Below are 20,990 nucleotides of genomic sequence, written 5' to 3' on the forward strand. Positions count from 1 at the left end.
GAAGGCAACTGCCCGATGACGCCTTTAGTAAGGATAGAAATAGATGTCACTCTCACACTTGTAAATCCCTGAAGGCATTCCTCAGATAGACACAGTAACTCGTAAACCAGTCCCGACAATGACCCAGGCAAAGGTACGGATGGGAAGTGGGCTCGGGCAACCTTAGCAGCAGGAGCGACACGCGGTCGGACAAGGGTAGGTTTTGAAGGTAGAGCTCACAAGGTTTGCTAGTGGAGCTTTTAAAATGCAGACAGCCAGTGGAATGTGTACGTCAGCCCTGCTTGGAAACTTCTGGTCGCTCCTCATCCCGCCCGGAGCCAGCGCCGAGTCTCTTGACGGCTGCCCGTGCCCGTCTCCTCTGCTGCCCCCCCCAGCCCCCCGCTGCAGCTCCTTGCTCGTGGGCCAGCACCCTGCAGCTCATGTGTCCTTCTGCCTCTGCCTACTGGGGCTGTTCACTTGCCCACCCACCAGGCTGGCTCGCTGTCTGGAAGGCCAAGCGCTGTGTTTGCTGGGGTCTTTCAACTTCCGCCGTCTCCAGCATGGCCTGGCCCTCCTTCATTTAGGGCGAGTGCTCCCTGTCATCTCTTCCTGGTGGCCGTCTCCGACTCCTTTGCCGGCTGACCCCGTCCCTCTCTCTCAGGGCCCTAGTCCGAGTCCCTGCACCGCTGATCCTGGTTTCTAGTCCTGCCTGGTATAGAGCAGGCACCCAGTGAAAATGCTTCAGGGAACATTGAATCAGTGATAATAAAATTATAAAATTAACCAAGAGACAAAATGCTGCGATGGTGCAGCTGCTCGTACTCAGCCGGGAGGCAGATGGTGCCGGGCCAGGTGCCGGGCGCACGCCAGCCCCGGACCTCCTCTCCTGTCTGTCCTTAGGGAACAGCTCTCGTTCGTCGTGTTTAGTCAGGAGATGACCGAGGCTCAGAGGCTTCAGTGGGGGCCGAGGGGAGCTGCGTCCCATCGCTCAGCTGTCTCTTCCCTAGTCCTGTGTTCCAGGCGTCCCTGCACGCAGTAGAACGGGGCTACTTCTCCATCCCTGGCAGACCGCTCCTCTCAGTCCATAGGCGGGCATGTGAGGGTGACGAGTTCTGGTTTTATTCTGAGAAGTCAGGGCTTAACGTTCAAATGGAAGTGCTGGGCGCGCAGGGTAACGGGTACCGTAGCCGTAGCTTTCCTATGCTGCTCATTCTGTAAGTAAACATATGGTGTAAGCTCGCTCACGTGCGTCTTCCTTGTCTCAGACGCCGCCTCCTCTGTAAGCCGGCTGGCAGCGCGTGCCCGTGGGGAGGGAAGGGCTGGCTTGGTAGGAAGAGGAGCCACACGATTAGATCCCACCCCGAGCACGACGCGGGCGTGCGCTGGAGATGGAGTGGGGGTTGGCAACGAGGAAGTTCAATGGAAGGTACAGGTGAAGGACACATTCTGCCTCTGGAGGCAGAAGACTTTCCTAACACCCCCAACGGTCACTGTAAAAGAACAGGACAGCAGATCTGACTTCCCAGAGATTCAGACGTTCTGTTTATCAAAAGGTATATTATTTTAAAAGCGCAGAAACGAGTGAGGGCTCACCCGTCAAGTGGCAGTGCCCGGACGCAGCATCACCGGTGTCCACGTCCATTCCTAGGAGGTTTGAACGTAGGTTTCTTGTGCTTCCTGCACAGGGTCGCAGCCAGGAGAAGCTGCTCGGGACGTGTAACTGACAGAAGGGGGTGCGGGCCCGTGTGAGGCTTGCGCACAACTCTAGACACGGGCAAGAGCTGGGAAGGCATTACCATAACAGAGAAAAGCAGTTTTGCCGGTGTCCCTAAGAAGACCCTGTTGACTTCATCAGTGATTAAATTGGGGACGTGCAGATGAGCGGGTAGGAGGGGCCAGTTTGGACTGCGGCAGGATTTGGGCTGACACTCTCCGGGTGACGGAAAGTGAGCGCTCTGACAGTGTCGGGAGCTGGAGGGGCTGTGCCGCAGCAGCGTCTTGTCCCCTCTCCTGGGAAGGACGTGAACATTGGTAAGCCACGTGGGAGAACTGTCTAGCTTCCCTTTGAAAGCCAAGTGATTCAGTCCCCTGCGGTCCTGCGGCGGCACTGCGCTTTCTGTCCCTGAGAGATGTGTGTTTCTGCGCGGTGTGGGAGAGGCAAAATCCTCGTAGACGGAGCAGTCGCGGTGCAGTGAGCTATGGGACGTCTCACAGTGGAGTGTCACACAGGTCGGAATGTGTGAGCTGTTGGGACGTGCAACAGTGTGGGTGCACCCTAGCCAGGTAACCCTGGGTGACAAGCCTAAGGCCCAGGACCATGGACCACTGGGTTGAATACTTAAAAATGGTTCGTTTTTCTGTTATGTGAACTTTACCTCTTTTTAAAAAAAGTAAGTTCCAGAAGGTGACACATAGCGTGGAACACTTTTATTAGGTAAAAACCAGAGGAAAACTGAAAGTGTGGTGGGGAAACCAGAACTCGTCAGGTAGATAGGACAACGTGGCACATGCTCCTGAAGGAAGGGGCGGAGGGGACAGGCAGTCCAGTGCTGCTGCAGGGGCGGCCAGCCCCCATGCCACGAGGCCTCCGCGTCCTTCCCAGCTGGTCCAGGCGGGAGCAGGGCTCGCTCGCCTGCCTGGGGTTCGGGGCGATCCCAGTTAGGCAGGTGGTATGTGGTAGGGCCTGGGTCAGCCAAAAACAGGTTCAGTTGCAAGACCATCCCAAGTTCATAATGCAGCAAAAGCTGTTTCGCAGTTTTGAGAGATTTCCATCAAACAGATTTAAACTTTAAAAGTTTTATACTTTGATAATTCTGGTTAAGTGAATGTTGATAACTTTCAGTTATTTGGAATCGCCTCCCTGGAGCGAGTTAATCCGGGACAGATAGACTAGGCGCTTCGGGGGAGGTGGCTGGGCTGTCAGGCGTGTGTCGCGGCCTCCCGTGGCGTCTGAGAGGTGTCTGGGGCTCTCGCAGAGCCGTTGAACAAGACAGTCCTCGTTGTGATCAAGATGGGGTCACATTTTCCCGCCCAGCGCGACGGTTCACTGCTGCTCAACAGCTCCTCGCGCTGCAAAGGAGGGTGTTTCCTCAGATCTTCAGAGGCGGAGAGCCTTCTGTGTGGAGGAAAGGTGTCCTCCTTCAAAGACAACAGAAGGAAACGGAGAAGGGTAGTTCGGGAAGTTTCAGATTGTGCTTCGATGCGGGGTTCTGTGGCGTCTTGAAATGACATTCCGTATGTGAGCACCTTGATTGGAAAAGCCAGCCTGCCTTTCTAACCCTGAATTCAGCAAGAGGCTGAAAAGGTTTGCAGCCGGGAGACAGTAACTGGTGGAACACTGACAGGCTCGCAGGTGACATCTTGAAACACACAGGACGGACTCGTCAATGTGCTGCTTCTCGCCCCCGTGCCAGATGCATCTGTCCGGACACTGGCAGTACAAAGATGAGTGAATTTCTGGTCACCTGCGGCCGGACGGCTGCTGCCGGTTAACCAGGCCTGTTAACCCAGGGAGGTGCCAGGTGAGATCACTGTGTGTCGCTGCACAGGTCAGTGTCTCTGTGACAGAAGTGAAGGGTCAGCAGTGTTGTGCCACGCAGAGGCCAGGAGGTAGAGGACGAGGACACCCTCTGCGCTGCTGGTGGGGTGTGAATTGTCACCACTTCTGGGACTGTCTGGTGACACTGGCTAGAGCTAAGGCGCGTGCTTGTCACCGCCCAGTGCTGCTCCTGGTGGGCGCCCGACAGAACGCGTGCGTGTGCACCGGGGGGCCTGCACTGGTCTTCATCGTGGGGACACAGACGGAAAGGCGGGTTGGGGAGCTTCCTGCCGCCATTTGTTTGCTTCTGCCGTCTTGGACGCCTGGCTTTCCGGGCAGATGAATGACGTTTTTATGCTTATGGGGGGAGCCTTACTCCAGTAGCCAGGAGGAGGAGACGGCTCACACGGCCGTCCGCAGCGTGGGGCTGAGTCTGGCTGGCAGGTCAGGCGGCCGCTGCTCTCTGGTGACTGAAGGGCACGCGCTGCAGCTCTGCGCAGGTGACGTCAGCTGTCCGCGGGGTGCTGGGGGCGCTGCCGGGCAGGGCACGGGAGGGCTTGGGGGGCGTCTGGGCTTCACCTCATGTGCTTGCCTCGCAGGCTGGCTGTGCTGAGAAAGCAAATGTTTATAGATGGATCAATTATATTTTAACTTATTCTTAAAGTAATATTTCAGAGTAATTGGCAGTGCCATACTCACCATCCTGTTGTAATTGTAGACGATGAACTGAGAAATTTACTGATTTCTAATTGTTCTATTTTGTGCATTATTTTTTTTAGATATGAATTGAGAATACGTTATTTGCCAAAAGGATTTCTAAACCAGTTTACTGAAGACAAGCCAACTTTGAATTTCTTCTATCAACAGGTATAGGAGGGCAATTTAATATACCTTTTTTGTTTGTTTCTTTGAATCCTATTTATTACATAGCTTGACCTGAGAATTCGATTAAACCTAATGTTTGGGAGAATGTAATTGGTCACTGTGTGGCTCTGAGAACCTTTTAACCGGTGAGAACTTAAGAACTTCGGACGCTCGGTGAATGAACGTACGCTTGGGCAGCTCTTACGGGACACCACTGTATGTGGGGACAGTAGGTCCTCAGGGACACGACCGTGTTTATGCTTTAGTTGAAGTGTAGCTAACCTGCCTGGGTACCAGCAGACTTGTCCCATGTCGAAGGCATCGTCAGAGCCCGCTGCGCCCATGCAATCTCAGTAGCGATTTGCATAAGAAAGCCAAAACGGACCTTTTTACACCGGTATTAGTTAGGCAGTAAATACACGTGGCGTGAGTGGACTCCCACAGTTTTATGACCAAATGACTGTTACTGGTTAGTAGTAGTGAACAGTGGCCCTCAAGATCGTCGAATGGACATCACAGATGTTTTCACATACGCTTTGCCACTGATGTGTGCTCGGTGGTTTCTGACTGAATAGAAATATTGATTAGATGTCTACTCTGGGCCGAGTGTAGAAGTGAGTGGGTCTGCGCCGTCCAGTTCCTCAGTCTGGGGGAGGGTTTGGTCCGCTGCCCCGGGTGCCCGAGAGCGTGGGTGGTGTTTTCTGTGTGACTTTTATCGGTGCCTCTGAGAAGCTGCTCTCGTTCTCTCTCGGTGGGAGAGCTCTGCCTTTCCTCTTCGTGGCTTTACGCCCCGTCTCTGTCTACAGTGCTTCGCGGTTGTAGCACCAGCGGGCGCGGGTTCCCGTGCTCACTCCTGCGCTGTCTGCTGTGCGGCTTGTGCCTGCCGCTTCGTGTCTCGTTCCGCATTTCCGGAAGCGGCCTAGGGGACACCGCCGCAGACCCTGCCTTCACTCTGCATGTGTTTGCCCTTCTGGGACCCCAGGGCCGATCCGCAGTAGCGTGCCTCAGTCTGTCGCCATCAGCGTCTCTGTCCCGTGTCCTCTCCTGTCTCTGGGACCCGTGATGCAGACGGATCTGTCAGGCCCCCAGCCCTCCCCAGCTGTGACCAGTTTGATGTGCAGTACATTTGTTGAGTTTTTATTGATTACTTTTTTATTTTCTAAAGTTTCATCCCCCCATGTACACTTTTAAAAACCTTCCAGGCCGTCTTTTATGGCCTTTATACTTACGGATTTTCTGTCCTTTATTTCCTTATCATTTCATTGCACGTTAATGTCTATTCTGAACCTGAATTCCAGCGTCTGCATCCTTGGGCTTCCCGCCAGCTGGTGGCGGCTGGCTCTGAGTCGTTCCGGTGCTCGTTCCCTGGTGCGTTTGTCAGGAGCTGTTACTGCTGGACGTCGCCTGTGGGGATCTTGAGGGTCTAGACTGGGGAAGAGTGAACGTCCCTGAGTGTTGTCTCTGTTACTCTTTCTGTTTCAGAAGAATCAGTATTTTCATCGTTCTGACTCTTTCTGTCAGGTAGAAATAAAAGAATTATGTTTGATTCTGTCGACCGCCATTCCCAGAGAGGGAGAAAGAACTTACAGTAACCTTCTCAGTGTTGTTATTTATTTGCAAGGTCATGCGCCAGGCGGTGGGTGGCGTCAGGAGGAAACCGCCTGTCAGTGGGTGTGCTGGTGTCGGTGGCTGACTGTCGGCTGTTGTCCTCTGGGTGCTTAAACGTGTCCCAGGTGCGAGATGTTGTAAACGAGTCACTCCATGGTTTTGACCCATTTGAGAATATTCTGAAAGGTATTAGTCAGCACACTCTAAAACTAAGCAAGACTCTTGTTGTAACCCTATTCACCGTAGAGCCAGAGTCTATAAAAATGAGTTCTGATGCTAAAACTCGTGGCTCATTATAAAGCAAGAAAACTATGCTTTACTCTGGAATCGAGATTTTCCTTTGCCGTGTAGCGTTTTATTCCTCTTTACCTCTCTGAGCTTGCACTTGGGAAAGTGCATTTGATTGACAACCTTTTGCAGACAGTGGCGGCCATTGTCTGGAAGGGCTGTGTCAGTGTTGGGTCGCGAAGTTGTCCCGGCAGCTGAACTTGTACAGAAGCCATTCGGCGTTGTTGCAGTTGTCAGCTCTTAGGGTGCCTGGGTGTGGCGTGGGGTTGTCATCGTTTTGTCCTGTGGACGCTTTAAGGTTTAAATGTGTATGTTTATTCATTGGCTCTTACCATTAAAAGTTACACATGAACTTAACTCTGTGGCATGGACCCTACACTTCCCTGTAGGAGTATGTGAGGTGCCAGGCATGCTTATTTCTGGTCAGCCTGCCTTGTGATCCTTGGGTCTAGTTGATAAATTTGTTAGCAGGCAAAGTATTCAGAAGAGAGCAAACAGCACAGTCCCCCGTGGTGAGCGCGGCACTGAGCTGGCGGGGCATAGGCAGTGGAGGGCTGGCGTGGGTCCTTCCTGCCCGAGATGTGAGCGGTTTCCCCATTGCAGAGAGAGGGAAAGGCTCGTAGGTGCCATCCTGCCCCCAGCGGGAAGTCCACACGCGTCCTGTTTGTTTAAGTAGGAAAGCGGCCTCAGTACCGACCCAGGTTAGTCTGGAAAAACAGGACCACGTTCAGAGCCTTCTCTCGGAAGAGTCATGCAGGTTTGCTGGGCCTGGGGTTCATCTACGGCAGAGCCACAGTCTAAGGGAGCGCCCGGTGCAGTGACAGTGGTGGCAGGGCCCAGGGGACGCCTGCAGAGACGGCTGAGGCAGGGCTCCCAGGGGGATGAGCTGCGGCCCAGTGGGCGTCCGCCTTCCTTCTGGGAGAGCCTGAGCCCGCGCTGGGGCCCGGCTGTGGGCGGACGCGTGCTCGTCTCTGTGCGCCAGGTGGGTCTGCCCACCCACCCGGCAGGGCCATGAGGGGTATAGATAGCACGTGTGGAACGCAGCGTGGTGCCCGGCCCTAGTCGGCGCTCCGTCGGTCGCAGGCCGCTGCTCTGCGGCCGTCCTCGTTCTTGCCAGGCTTTCTCTGACACGTGGGGATGGTGGCCGCGTCCGGCTCACAGCCATGTGCCGAGAGTGCATGTGATCACCCAGAGGTCTGCCTGAGTGGTGCCCAGCGTATTTGCTCTAAGCAATCACACACACACAGTCACGTAAATACTCACTGAGTCGCGTTTATGTCCCAGACGGAGGCAGTGCCTTCTGGGAGTTGGTAGGAGGGGAAAGGTCGTCAGACAAAGTTCTGTGGAGAAACCGGACACCGAGTCGACAGGACCCCGAGTCCTGAGCAGCCGTCGGGATGGGAGTGTGCAGGGAGCTCGGCCTCAGGGCCCGTCTGCTGGGGAGGCGCTGGGTGCGGGGGCGGTGGGCGGGCCTGCCGCGAGAGCCTGTCCCATCCTGGCTCAGCACGCTTGACGGAACACATCGGGCACCTCAGGCCACAAATGGACTTGCGGCCGTGGTCACACAGCTCCCAGGGGTGAGAGGAGTAGGTTGTTGCTGTAGGAAAAACCGCTCTCGAGCCCTGACCGGTGTGGCTCGGTGGGTTGGGTGTTTGTCCATGAAATGAAGTCACTGGTTCGATTCCCGGCCAGGGCACGGGCCTGGGTTGTGAGTTCAGTCCCCACTCAAGCATGTGCAAGAGGCGGTTGATCAGTGTTTCTCTCCCTCTCTTCTCCCTCCCTTCCCCTTTCTAAAAAATAAATAAAATCTTTATTAAAAGAGAAGAAGGAAAAACAACTCTCAGGGCTTCTAGTTGCACTTTTAAAAAGGGGATTTTCCATTAGAATTGTTAAATTATAATTTTTTTATTTTTGCAACTAATAGAAATTTGGTTTTGGTGAATGAAATAAAGCAGGTGATTACACTTTCCCCCCTGTGAACAGCGTTTAAAAGTTACATCATCTCTGAGGCCGCTTTACAGTGGTGCGTTTCCCCAGCACGTGCCTGCTACTGTGCCGCAGTGTGTTGCGGGCGCTCAGTGACGCAGTCAGAACGACTGGTACTTCTCTACCACATACGTAAACGTGCCTCCGTTCATCTCTGTGGCTTCATTTTTGCTCAGTAAAGAAACCTGCCAGTGATGCAAGAACTTAGTTCTTAAATTTGGTTTACTTCCTGCCAGGCAGGAGCAAGAGCCAATTGAAGTGTGAACAAAATGAGTTAGAATTAAAGCTTTTTACTCAATGTCATGGGAAGAGTAATTCAGTCCCATGGCCTTGGTCTTAAATGCCAGCTGCACGGAAGGAATGGGAGTTACCCACGCTGCATGTCTCCTGGGGAAGAGCACGCTCACACGGAGCGGCCCCGGAAGCCCGGTGTGACCGCCGTTCGTTCGTTCCTTCGTTCACTTGCTCCCTCGCTCAGTCGGTGGGGAACCTAAAGCAGGTCCTCTGAGGAAGTGGCGTTTAGGTCGGGAGCAGCGGGCGGCTGCTTCCTGCCGGAGGAGGACGCGTGGGGCATGCAGATGTGCAGTCGGGGCGCTCACTCCTGGTCTGTGAGAGAGGCCTTTCCCATCGGGAGGCTGGATTGGCTCTGTAAGAGACAGCGGCAGTGGGTGACCGGAGAAAGTCTGAAGCGGCACGTTAGTGAACTTCCCAGGGAGCCTGGCTGGACTTCCTGACGGTCTCAGCTGACCCTCCGAGGTCTGTCATCATGAATTTAAGCAGATCTCATACCGTAGTTTGTCCCGTTGCTCAGCAGGAACCATGGAGAGCAGGTGTGTGGTTCGTCCCCATGTGTTGGTGTAGCCGGGCAGTGAAGGCACCAGGGGGAGAATGGGACACGGGGCGGAGGGGTCTGCACAGGAGGCTCGTGAGGAGGAGCTGGCCGGCAGAAGGTGGACAAACGAACTCACCGGGTAGCAGAAATCTTTCCAACTGACGGGTGAGGATGTCACAGTTGGGGGTTTTCTATGGCAGAGGGCAACGCACCTTTTTCTGTCCAGGGCCCGAGAGTCCATATTGTAGGGTTGAGGACCAAGAGGCAGAATCAGGGTCGTAGCCAGAGCACTGAGCCGGATGCCCAGCTGTGCCTGTGAAATTCACAGCCTGAGCGCAGCGTTGGGCAGGGCAGGCCTGCTGCCAGGAAGCGTGCAGCTCCGCTGGGGGGAGAACATGTCCCGTACTGAGGCTCACACGGGCCTCCCTAGCGTCAGCAGCAGTGGCAGCTGCTCACGTACCTCATCCGTGAAGATGTCCTCATGCGGCAGGTCCTCTTGTGCCGTACGGTCCACCGGTTGTTAGCTGAGTGGAACCCGTGCCGGAGAGCATCTGCACGGTTCTGTTAGCGTCTTCTCTGTGTGTTAGACTTGCTCGTTTTCTTGCTTTGCGGGTCAGTCACAGTGGGTGGGTGGGTGGGAAGCACCTCAGTTGTAGAGTTAAATGGCTTTTAAAATATGTCAGTTTTCCTGGTCTTGCAGTAGCGTCCAAAAATGCTGTTGGAACTGAAGTTTGAGGTAGGAAAATATGTCCCCTGGGACTTGGTGTGGGAATGGAGCCCCCCGCCCTGCCCCCTCCCCTTGGTTTCCCTCCTGGCAGCACAGAAAGGGTGGGCAGCTGATGGCTGCCGCCACTGCAGTTCAGACGCTGTCCGTTGTCCCTTAACGGCAGCGGCCCCCAACCTGTCTGGCACCAGGGACCGCTTTCCTGGAGGACTGGGGGTTGGGGCACACAGGAGGCGGGGCAGACGTAGGTGAGCTTCACTTGAGGAATCAGGCCGTGGACGTGGTCTGAAGGGGCTGGGGACCCCTGCTTTGTGGTGCTCGCTTCAGCGCTCACAGGTTATAAAGGTGCCTCTGAGAGGGGGCCCATGTGTTCCTTTCCCTGTTTTTTGATATTACTCATCTCTGCATCCAGCACCGAGCGTGATTATTGACACAGTGTGTATAAAGTGCATAAATCAAACATTCAGTGAATGAATAAGCCTAGAATGTATTCCTTTAAAACAGCGTTGGTTCCCTGTTTCTTTCTGTCGCAGGTGAAGAGCGACTATATGTCAGAGATCGCTGACCAGGTGGACCAGGACATCGCTTTGAAGCTGGGTTGTCTGGAGATACGGTAAGGTGGCCGCTGTGCAGGGGGCTTGTGATTCACCAGTGGTGTTCATTGTGTTTGCAAATTACCCAGGCATTTCCCTTGTCCTCCTAAAGATTATCAGTAAGATATCGAAGACAATGTGATCGAACATTGGAGAAGGTTCTGAATTAGGTTGGTCATTCCATGAGGTGTCTGGTACAGTTACCCTGTGGCACGTCCTCTGCAGGAGAGGGCACGACGCACGCCGGCACAGCGGCCTCCGTGTCCCTGTGGCTGCTCAGCGTGCATGTGCTGTCCCTGGACAGAGGAGGAGGTTCAAAGGCAGCCAGGGCAGCTGGTCCCTTACAACTGAGCCTGTAGCTCATCTTTCCAGAGAGCCAGGCCCGCTTCACCTTCAAGGGAAAGGGTTGTCCCGTGGAAACAGGTCTGGGTTTCCCGACTGCCTGCTGGGGTATGGGAACGTGCTGTGACCCCAGCTCGTTGGTCACTCAGAGTCTGTCGGGTGTCTGTGGCTGAGCGGCAGGGTAGTCAGTTCGCCCCGCCCGGCCCGCAGTTGTTGTCACTGGACAACGCAGACGTTCTTTATACTGACACAAAAATTCGTATCTTCCCTCATTTTAGGCGGTCATACTGGGAGATGCGGGGCAATGCCCTAGAGAAGAAGTCTAACTATGAAGTGTTGGAGTGAGTATTACATGTTGGAAAAGAAGCCTTCCAAAAGCAAATATTCACAGCGAAATCCTTCCTCAAACTGTAGTTTTTATTAGTTCATCTTCACTTAAAAGCAAACATTATACAATACCATACCAGGAGCAAATGGAGACGTGCCTGGAGGGTGGCGGGTGGGGGCTGTACTGGGCATCTGCGGTGGCTGGCTGTCCGCTCAGTTTGTGGGGGTTGTGGGTGTGGGAGGGGCTGCTGGTCGGGCACCGAGCTGGTCCAGGAGGAGAGGCCAGCTGCTGCGAAAGGGCTGGAGAACTGCCACTTTGTTCTGGATAGAACCCCTTGCTCATGAGGGGACAGCGCTCTCTAGAAGTGTGTGTGCGTGTGTGTTTAAAGCCAGCTAAAGAGTTAACCAGTCTTCCCATGTGACTTCAGCCTCGGTAGAACCAGGGTGCCTTTCCTGCAGGCGGGGAAGTCCGGGGCAGTGGGTCCTCCAGCCCTGTCCCTGGCCCTTCCTGTCCTGAGGGCTCCCGCTACTGGGCACAGACCAGGGGGCACACAGATGGGACTTGCGTTCACTTCGTTTGTCAGTGTGAGGCGATGGGCAGGGTGGAAGGCACCAGCCACAGGTCAGATTAGATGTTTTAAGGGAATGTTTTGTCACTGAGCTTAAAACTGCATTGTTGCCAATGACACATTAAACCAAAGGAAGCCAGTAACAGAGTGTAGGATGGTTCCGGTGTGATGCTGTCAGCGGTGACCCAGCGCTTTCTGTCTGCCTTCAATGCCGTCGAAGGAAAGGGGCGCCGGCAGCTGTGGCTGGGCTGACAGTGGCTGGGCTGACAGCCCTCGTTCTCAGACAGAAAAGTCACAGGCGGCCAGGGTTCCTCCTCACCGGGGTGCCGGGCCCTTTGATCTTGTCCTCCCTTGTCCTTCCTTGTCCCTGCTGTGCCGCCTTGCGGCCTGGGTGGCTGCTGGACCGCACTCATCACACTTGCATCCCAGCCCGACACCGATGTGTGTGCAGTGCTTTCCCTCGGAAGGAAGGACATTGGCCAAAACATGTCACAGGCCACCCCTGGCCACCAGAGGGAGGCAGGACTGTGCCTGCCTAAGGGACAGCTCTCACCCGGGACGAAGGAGAGAATGCCATTCGGAAGGAGGGGTCAGTCTCTGCTGCAGTTAGAGGATTTTAATATTCATCAGTTTTTAAGAAGCTTAAAGTCTCATTTTAGAATTTAAGTACCCAAATGGTATTTTTAAATTAAAGATACTCAATTCTGAACGTTTTGGGGTGAGGATAAGGTAGGAATACGATATGAGTGTGCACATACTTGTTATCACTATATTTAGTCAATTTTGGTTGCTTTTTGCCTGGGTTTTAAAGCTTTGAGGAATTAAAGCCAGCAGATGTGGTCAGTCTTCTCAGAATTGGTGCCAGAGGGAAAACAAATGTATCCTTGACTTAAGAACTCACTCAGGCCCTGGCCGGGTTGCTCAGTGGGTTGTGCGTCATCCTGCAAAGCAAAAGGTCACCAGTTCAATTCCCGGTCAGGGCACACACCTGGGTTGTGGGTTTGGTCCCTGGTTGGGGTGCGTACGAGAGGCAGCTGACCGATGTTCCTCTCACACATGGATGTTTCTCTCCCTCCCCTCCCTTCCCCCTGTCTGAAAATAAGTAAAATCTTAAAAAATAAAAACTCACTCATAAGAAGCTGAATTACTTTTTAATATGTAAATAAAGCTTGCTCCTACCTCTGGCCTCCCGAAGGCCCCTGTGGCTATGGGCACACATGCAGGGCAAGGCCACCAGCTGGGACCTGAGCTCGCCCTGGAGCTCACAGCGGCGCCCGGGCCCTCCTGCTCACCCTGACTGTCCTGAATGGCAGGCGGGGTGTGCAAGGGGGACCGCGAGGATGTCACGGCGGCAGGTGGGGCTGTGAGGACGCAGAGCTTGGAGGACGGACATGAGGGAGAGAGGAAGGCCTCTCGCATCAGCGGTCTGAACGCATCAAAGGGTGTGCAGGGGAAAGTCAACATTAATGGAGAAAATTCTGGTTTACAGTTGACCATGCATGTAATTTAAGTCCCTGAAACCCTGCATCTCAACAAGTAAATTCACTGGACTTGGAAGCATTGGGCACCTCCCACTCTCCTGCTGCCAGTGGTTTCTGCCGGTGGTCCCTGGAGACCCCACGTGCCGTGGTTCCTGCCATGGTCGGGCCTGGTGCCGCGTGCAAGTCAGCGAGGCACACGGCTCACCTGCGTCGCCGCTTCGAGTCTGAGTGACTGCCATCCTGGGGCTGGGTGCTGGAGCCCCAGGGCAGCTCTGGCAGTGCTGACGTCTGTCGCCTATGCCTGGGCTTTAAAAGGTCCCCTTGACCGCGAGGGTGTCCACAACCCAAAGCTTGGGTTCAGGGCCTGGGGTCCAGAGTGCTTTGTTTTGCGTGAGCTTGTTTTTTGTCAGGTGAGCTGGCGTGTGTTTAGGGCCGACCCTTGGACAGTTTACCTGCTCACTAAAGAAGAGCCTCATGGGAAAGGCTGGCAGCTGCCTCTCCTTCATAAGTCCTGTCTGTTGTCTTAGTCCCGTGACCTTGCAGGCGTGGCGTTTGGGCTCAGATGAGGCTGCGCCACCTGAGGTTCAAGCCAAGCCGCTTCTGGGTCGAGTGCATGGGGAGATCCGGCGCCGACAGCGGCCAGACAGGCGGCCTCCTATCAAGTGGGACAGCCTGCCGCCCCCCACCCTGGCTTCCCAGGGAGCATTCAGTTTGGGGGTGTGTAACAGCACTCGTCCCGCACGGAACAGAGCGCCCCAGCGCTCTGCCACGAGCCCAGCTAGCCCACCGTCTGGACCAAGTCAGCGGAAATGTGTTAAGGGTGGGAGTGAGTTTTCCAATGGTTTTTTGTGCTTTGGCCTCGTTTTTATTTTCTTACTGGCCAGGTGTCCCCGTGGCCACCCTGCCCTCTCCCACACGTCCAGTCACGCCACTCTGCTGGCCCTGCCACCCCAAACCGCCCCGCCCCTCGCCCTCCCCACCCCTCGCAGCACAGTCAGCCAGTGGCAGAGCTGGGTCACACCTCCCTGCGCTCCAGACAGCTGGCAGGCAGGCCTGTGGACCCAACTCAGACGGGGGGCCCACAGTGTTCCGGGACACGAAAGGACGCCCTGGGGTTGGTCCCAGGACCAAACACGGGCATCGCCCTCGGCACCAGGGCGTGCAGTAGGGGGCTGCCTTTCCACCTGCAAGTGGGGAGCCTGCGGTCTCCGGGTGCGAGGTGCCAGCGCGGTGCCAGGCCGCAGCTGCGCACGGGCAGTGCTTCTTGTTGCGGGCGGGTTGCCCGGGAAGAGCGCAGGAGGGGAGTGCTCAGGGATGTGCCTTCGACTCCAGGGTGTTTCTCCGACACGTGCCGCTTTTGCTGCTTCCAAAAGTGAGGAGCATCGAAACCTCTGGAAGCGAAGTCCTGTGCTTGCAGGAGGCAGACAGAGCGGGAAGGGTCTGGGTGGACGCTGCCCTCACGCTCCAGACTCACAACAGGCGCTGCGGGTCTGGGAGACGGAAGGGGAGGCACAGGCGAGCGCAGTTAGAAAAGCAGTGGGAAACCAGGGGTTGTGGGGACCGACCAGTGGGTAAACCAGGGAACAGTCTGTCATCGAAGCCGGCAGAGCATTTTATAGTGTGAGGACCGTAATGATAAAAACAAAGAGAAAAGGGAGACCCCAGACCACTTTTGGGTTTAGCCAGGGGTTCGCTGGTTTTGGTCCTGACTCGGCAGATCACAGGACGGGATTAACGTGTTTGTCTGTAGGGCTGACCGTGTACACGGACGTGGTTTCTGTGGCTTTCCGAGGGACGCCAGCTAACTTAGAGCTGCAGATGGAGTCCTTCCTGTGTTCTTACCGTGATGGTTTGTGTCCAGTTTATTGTTTCCTTACGTAACTGAGCAGACGCCTCTGTTTCACCCTCTCCCTGGTCCTGTGCACACATCGCCATCCCCAACATTCCAGCCGTGTCCCCGCTTCGGCTTGTCGCCAGCGCAGGACTGCCCTCTAGTGGCCGGGAGCCTGGGCCCTGAGCGCCAGAAGGGAGCGGAAGCGGGCTGCTGACCCCGTCCCGCCTGTTTTCTTGGCCAGGGCGCGCTGAGGCTCTTGATAGTAATGACTCATTTTGTAGCCCGGTCTGAAGAAAGTCACCGCGGATCCCTTAAAGTTCTCTTTTGTCTCCCTTGTGAAGCTGAGATGATGGGCCTTGATAAGATGCACGTCCCTTACTCAAAAAGTTGATTTTACTCAAAAAGTTGATTTTGAAAAAGCGTCAGCGTTTAGGGTTAATTCAAGGTTTGTTTTTTAAACGTCATAGTACGCCCCGAGTGGTTTCCAGGCTGGGCTGGTCTGCAAACACAGCGTCGCCCACTGGACACTGAGGTGTGCGGGGCAGCCCCTCAGGCATGTCCGGAGAAGGACAACTTACGTACACGGCGCAGCATGCGGGGGGCGGCATCTTAGGTGGGTCTCCAGTAGGGGTTACAGCAACAGGAGGGTTTCTACGTGGGCCACGCTGTATTGCTGTTTTCTGCGTGTATCTAGAAAATTACTGGTCCCACCCCGTCTGCAGCTTTGCTGGTAAATTGGAACTTCGTTCTACGTCCTCGCCGAGCCCCGTGTGCGAGGGTCACGGACGCACCTTTACGGTCTCACAGCATTCGGTGTAGTGACTGTTATGCTTCTTCTTCTATTTCAGAAAAGATGTTGGTCTGAAGCGGTTTTTTCCTCGGAGTTTGCTGGATTCTGTCAAGGTAATTGGAGTTCCCTCTGTCATAGTCAGATGACCACGCTATTCAGAGCCCTCCCTGGGTGCCGTTTTCTCCCTTACATGTAAAGGTTACAATGTCAAAAGCTGGCAGTCATTCTAGTTACATTAATGGCAAGTAGAGTTTTATAGGAACAGCTTCCTGATCCTGACTTAAAAGTGTCGAGGAGCCGTCCCAGTGTGAGACAGAGGAGCCGTGAGTAAGTCCCTGAGAGACCCTGGCAGTCACAGGGAAGTGGCCAGCGCCCTTGGGGGACAGGCGGTGACATGGAGGGGAGGTGGCAGTGAGGTGTGGCACCAGTGCAGGTGTCTTGGTTCCCGCCCTTGGGCCAGGGCTGTGGAAGGCGTCCCCTCCGGCGGGGCTGGGGCGCCCGGCACGGTCTTCGCAGCTCTCCTGTGAGCCTAGAATTAGGCAGCAGGCCTCAGACAGCCCCATTCCAGTTTGTCTGATAGCAACGGAAGTCTAGTTTCAGAGCTGGAAATGCTGAGAGCTCAATAGTTAGTGGTTTTGAGAAGCATCTCTACAATTCCCAGGAAACAGACTGAAGTGTTTTCTAGAGGACCGTCAGGGATGCTTAGTTCCCTTCACAGAGGAAATAGTTGTCACTCTCAAGTCGGTGATCAGCAGGTGACGTTGAGCCAGGCACAGACAAGCCTGGCTCAGTGGTCCCTCAGCTCGCCCTTCCTGGCGCCTGCTGCCTGCCAGCGCCGCAGTGGCGTGCTGGGGGGAGAGACCTGGCGTCTGCGGGGGCAGCTCCCATCTGGCACAGGCCCCGAGGGCGGGGTGAGGGAGAAGCCCCAGCAGCCTGAGCGCCCACTGACGGGGGAATGGGCGGAGAAGACGTGCGCCCACCACGGACTGTCACTCAGCCGTAAAGGAGCCAGTCCTGCCGTTCGGGACAACCCGGGCGGCCCTAGAGGGCGCTGTGCGCAGTGACATGAGTCAGACGGGGGGGGGGGGTGTCACCTGCACGTAGGATCTAAGCAAAAGCGGGAGCAGCAGACCCGGGTTCCTGGGTGGGTTGGTGGTTGCCAACGAGTGGGGGCTGGGCAGAGCGGGGAAGGCAGTCGAAAGAGACCGACTTTCAGGTGCCAAACAGGCGTCGCGGGTGTGGGTGCTCTGCTGCGTGCTCGCGAGCTGCAAGGGGCGGGTCTACAGTTCTCACCACGAGAACAAATGGTAGCTGACGTGAGGGGTGTTAACGCGACGCTGGGGTGAGGTTTTGCTATATACACAAGTACCGAATCATTACGCTGTGCACCTAAAACGGACCTAGTGTGTGTCAGTTATAGCTCACTTGCAAGAGTAGGCTTTGCATGCACTGTTATTACCACATCTATATTTAGTGTCTGGTGAGTGGGTAGGTACCACACTCCTTAGCCTGTTACTCTTTTATTGGAAGTTCCTTTAGCGCTTCATCGTCCTCTTTTCATCGGGAAAGCCCGAGGTCCATTTTACTGGCAGCATCTGATAAATATTTGGTTGACAATTATGAAATAATTTTTATGTTCAAAATGGCTGAGTAGCCATAGTTCCTGACAAGCTGACCTAATTCTGAGTAGTTTCTCTGTGTGTGGGTTGGTGCGGAGGCAGCTTGCCTTGGTTTCCCTGACGCATCAGCATCGGACCCGTGCCCAGCGTGCGGTGCGCTTCTGAAGCCCCGTGTGTGCAGGAGGTTTGCTCACACTTCTTCCTGTAACTCCGTGACACAGACTGGCACGTCCATCAGTGAGCCCCACACGCCTTGGGCTGCATTGAGCTGGGTGGACAGACACACTCCCGTGTGGGTGGCCCAGTGAGGTGTCACTGGGAACAGCTCTGCAGAACCTCCCTGTTGCTGAATCTTTGCATCGTCTGTCATCGTCCCTAAGGAGTAGTGTCTGGCATTTTCACCACTGGGTCAAGAGTTGTGGTTTTCTAAGGCTTCTGACTCAGGTCCAGGTTGCCCTTCAGAGAGGCTGCCCTGACCGCACCTCCCAGCAGAGGGCATGTGAGTGCCCTGACTCTCACCTGTGTACCAGGTAACTGTCCCGGGCAGGGACCCATTTGAATGCCTCACTCCTTACCTGTTCCACTGAGCCAGGTATCACCTGACAGACTTCTGTTTAAGATAGAAAGCTCAAAACCACTGCACTATACACTTAAAATGACTAAGATGATATGTTTTATGTTATGTGTATTTTATTACAAGTTATTAAAAGAAGACGTGAAGGCCTGCTGAATGTGCCGCTGTGTAATAGTGTAAACAAGAGGCCGTCAGTGGGCAGGGAGCGCTCTTTGCTGGAGCTGGCACTGCTGTGGCCTTGACTCCTCCTGACTCTGAAAAGCCTCGTGACTTCATTGTGCAGGCCAAGACCCTGAGGAAGCTGATCCAGCAGACGTTCCGGCAGTTCGCCCACCTTAACAGAGAAGAGAGCATCCTGAAGTTCTTTGAGATCCTCTCCCCGGTGTACAGATTTGATAAGGAGTGCTTCAAGTGTGCGCTCGGGGTAAGTGCGGGCACGGGGTGCGTGGGGGACGCGTGGGTTCTTGTCCGTGTGCATCTGAGTGTCCGATAGAGATCAAGTCTGTCACATTTGTAACGTGAACATGTGGGGGAAATGCACAAAATGTGTCCAGGTGAGAATAAAATCATCTTTTTAAAACAGCATGCCTCTGTTTAAGCTTAGGTTTTTCTGTCCCAGCTGAGCGATGTGCTGATGAACTGTGTGTGACGGGTTGGTTTACCCTGTTCAGTTCATCTTCCTAAGAAGCCACTGGCTTCAGAGCCACGGGGATGAGCGCCATCGCTCTGTCTGGGCTCAGAGATGCACGATTAATGAAGTTATCCATATTTCGTAGTATTTGGCCAGATTGATTAGTGGCTCGCTAAGCCAGCCCCCGTTGCTTCTTTAATGTGCCCTGGGCTCTTTATATGAAGTGGTTCTTTTTCCTTCTGTTCCTCTGTCTTCACCTGCATCACCTTCAAAAGTCAAGCTGGGTGATTTCAGTGGAGCTGGCGATCGGCCCCGAGGAAGGCATCAGCTACCTCACAGACAAGGGCTGCAGCGTAAGTCTGCTCTGGGGGCCCCGGGGCGGCTGACCCGGCCCACACCTGGGTGGGCTGGCTGGGGACGGGATCAAGCTCGGGGGATGGGGGTTCGCAGGGTCTGTGGCACTTGAACACTTGGAGGCAGCAGTGGAGCAGCCGTGAGCTGGGAACAAGCCAGGGAGGGTGGCCAGAACCCCAGGCAGCGGTCCCTGAGGCCGAGAGTGTGACCTGGGGCCTGCGGTGGTGGTGTGTAGGGTGGTAGTGGAGAACCAGCCAGGGGGTGGAGGACCGGCTGGGCAGCACCTCAGGGCTCCTGCCTGAAAGCAAGGCCTGAAGGTGTTTTGCTGGGAGGGTGCTGGGGGCAAGCCCACTGGCTCAGTCCCTGCGTTGTGACCTGGACCGTGGCCTGTGCTGAGTGGGCCACTTGGCAGGAGGGGCTGATGCCATGTGATAGTCTAAGAGCAAGAGGCCTGAACCAGGGTAATTGTTTTGAATACGTGTATAAGAATTCATTGCTTGCAAAGTGAGCCCCGTCATGAAAGGCAGATGGGTGTTCCCATCTTCCTGAGAAGAAGAGTTTATTCTGCTTGGGAAACGGAACACGTCTTTCTCTGCCTCTCTGTGCGGGAGGATCCTTGGTCCCTATGGCCTCCCGAGCTCTGTTCCACTTGTTCAGGCGCAGGGTGTGCTGGGAGGGGCCCGGGACCCTCCCCGTGGGAAGGGGAGCAGGACGGTCCCTCCCACCAGGAATTTCACACCATCTCTCTTCCTCTCTCTCTCTCACACGCATGCACACACACACACACCGCTGGCAAGGAGCCGGGTCAGGGACTGCCTTCTCCTTCCTTCCTTGGTCTGTCCTGTGTTTCCTGCCTCTGGCACTGAGGGGGACTTTCGGCCAGCTCCTGGGATGAGTGCCCCTCCCTAGCCTGAAGGGAGCAGCCATGCTCCCCAGGAAGCCCCCAGGTGCTGCTCAGACAGTCCGCATGCCTGACACTCAGTCTCGGGGAGGGCGCCTTCAGGGGGCCGGGGTGGGGTGGAACTGGGAGTGTCTCATCGCGTGAGTGAGGCCAGTCTGTTGTCTGTGGTCCAGTCTGTGCCTTTTCTTTCAAAGCCCACACATCTGGCCGACTTCAATCAAGTGCAGACCATCCAGTATTCGAATAGCGAAGACAAGGACCGGAAGGGAATGTTGCAGCTGAAAATAGCGGGCGCGCCCGAGGTGCGGACGGCTCAGGGTCTTGGGCCGCGGGGTGGCGCTGGGCGGGCGTTTCAGAGGGAGGCTGGTTTCCGTGGGGCCTCAGCAGCGCGACTTTCCCCCTCGTGGGAAGTGTTACATCACAAATAATAACGTCGACGACCCCGAGAACAGGACAGGAAACACTTAAAAACCAGTCGAGAGCATTATTGTGAAGATGGTTGAAGACGATTGTGAGTTGCCAGGGAAATCAACTTCTTATAAGTGTACGAGAATGAAAAACACGTATCCTGTAAACTATGTAGTTTCCCTGGGGTCGTGGCTTCTGAGGCTCTGGGAAGTGCATCTGATTCTTGCTGCTGAGTGACACCATATTGAAACCTGGTCATACATGCTTGTCCTGGGAACCCTCAAGGACAGGGCGTGTGGAAGTGCAGCGGAAGTGCATGTTTTATGTTGGAAAGAGGAATTTCAAAGCTCTTAGGCAGAACGTGCTACATATGCTGAAAATAATGAAGCTTTCCTGATTTTCTTTCATGTTAGAGAAATTATGATGGGTGGTTGGTAAAAATTTATCCCATGGTAGTCTATAGTTTCTAAAAGAACCCGTACTTTGTCTAAATTCTTCCTGTAATGTGACTGTGCCAGAGGGCCAGGCATTCTGAAGGAAACTGTTTCCCACCTCCTTTTGTTCTAGAAAGTGAGCATCAGTTTAAGTGGTTTTTCCATTCCTGTCTGGGTTTGCCTTCTGTCGCGTGCTCTGGGAATAGCGTCCTTAAATATCAGACTTCCTTTTTTACTCGGAGCTTATGACAAACCTCGTTTCACTGCCACTCTCCTGTTTCCGCGGGTATCTAGTGGTCTGATGTCATGCACAG

The 20,990-nt window shown here is 54.8% G+C and overlaps 1 protein-coding gene across 6 annotated transcripts in view; it reads left to right on the forward strand.

Annotated features, from left to right (window-relative positions):
- PTK2 (protein tyrosine kinase 2) overlaps positions 1–20,990 on the forward strand; it is a 92,740-nt gene that overhangs the window by 6,023 nt on the left and 65,727 nt on the right. For 5 of the 6 annotated variants that reach the window (XM_090283319.1, XM_090283320.1, XM_090283314.1 and 2 more), the window contains 7 exons: positions 4,297–4,384; positions 10,353–10,432; positions 11,033–11,095; positions 15,814–15,868; positions 18,232–18,372; positions 18,855–18,932; positions 20,029–20,136. In XM_090283319.1, coding sequence (XP_090139445.1) covers positions 4,297–4,384; positions 10,353–10,432; positions 11,033–11,095; positions 15,814–15,868; positions 18,232–18,372; positions 18,855–18,932; positions 20,029–20,136 — 613 coding nt within the window. The remainder of the gene's footprint in view (positions 1–4,296; positions 4,385–10,352; positions 10,433–11,032; positions 11,096–15,813; positions 15,869–18,231; positions 18,373–18,854; positions 18,933–20,028; positions 20,137–20,990) is intronic. The other variant, XM_090283316.1, reaches the window with a different exon arrangement.

This window comes from Furipterus horrens, unplaced genomic scaffold (genome assembly GCF_987537825.1).
Source record: "Furipterus horrens unplaced genomic scaffold, mFurHor1.1.pri manual_scaffold_7, whole genome shotgun sequence".
Classification (NCBI taxonomy): domain Eukaryota; kingdom Metazoa; phylum Chordata; class Mammalia; order Chiroptera; family Furipteridae; genus Furipterus; species Furipterus horrens.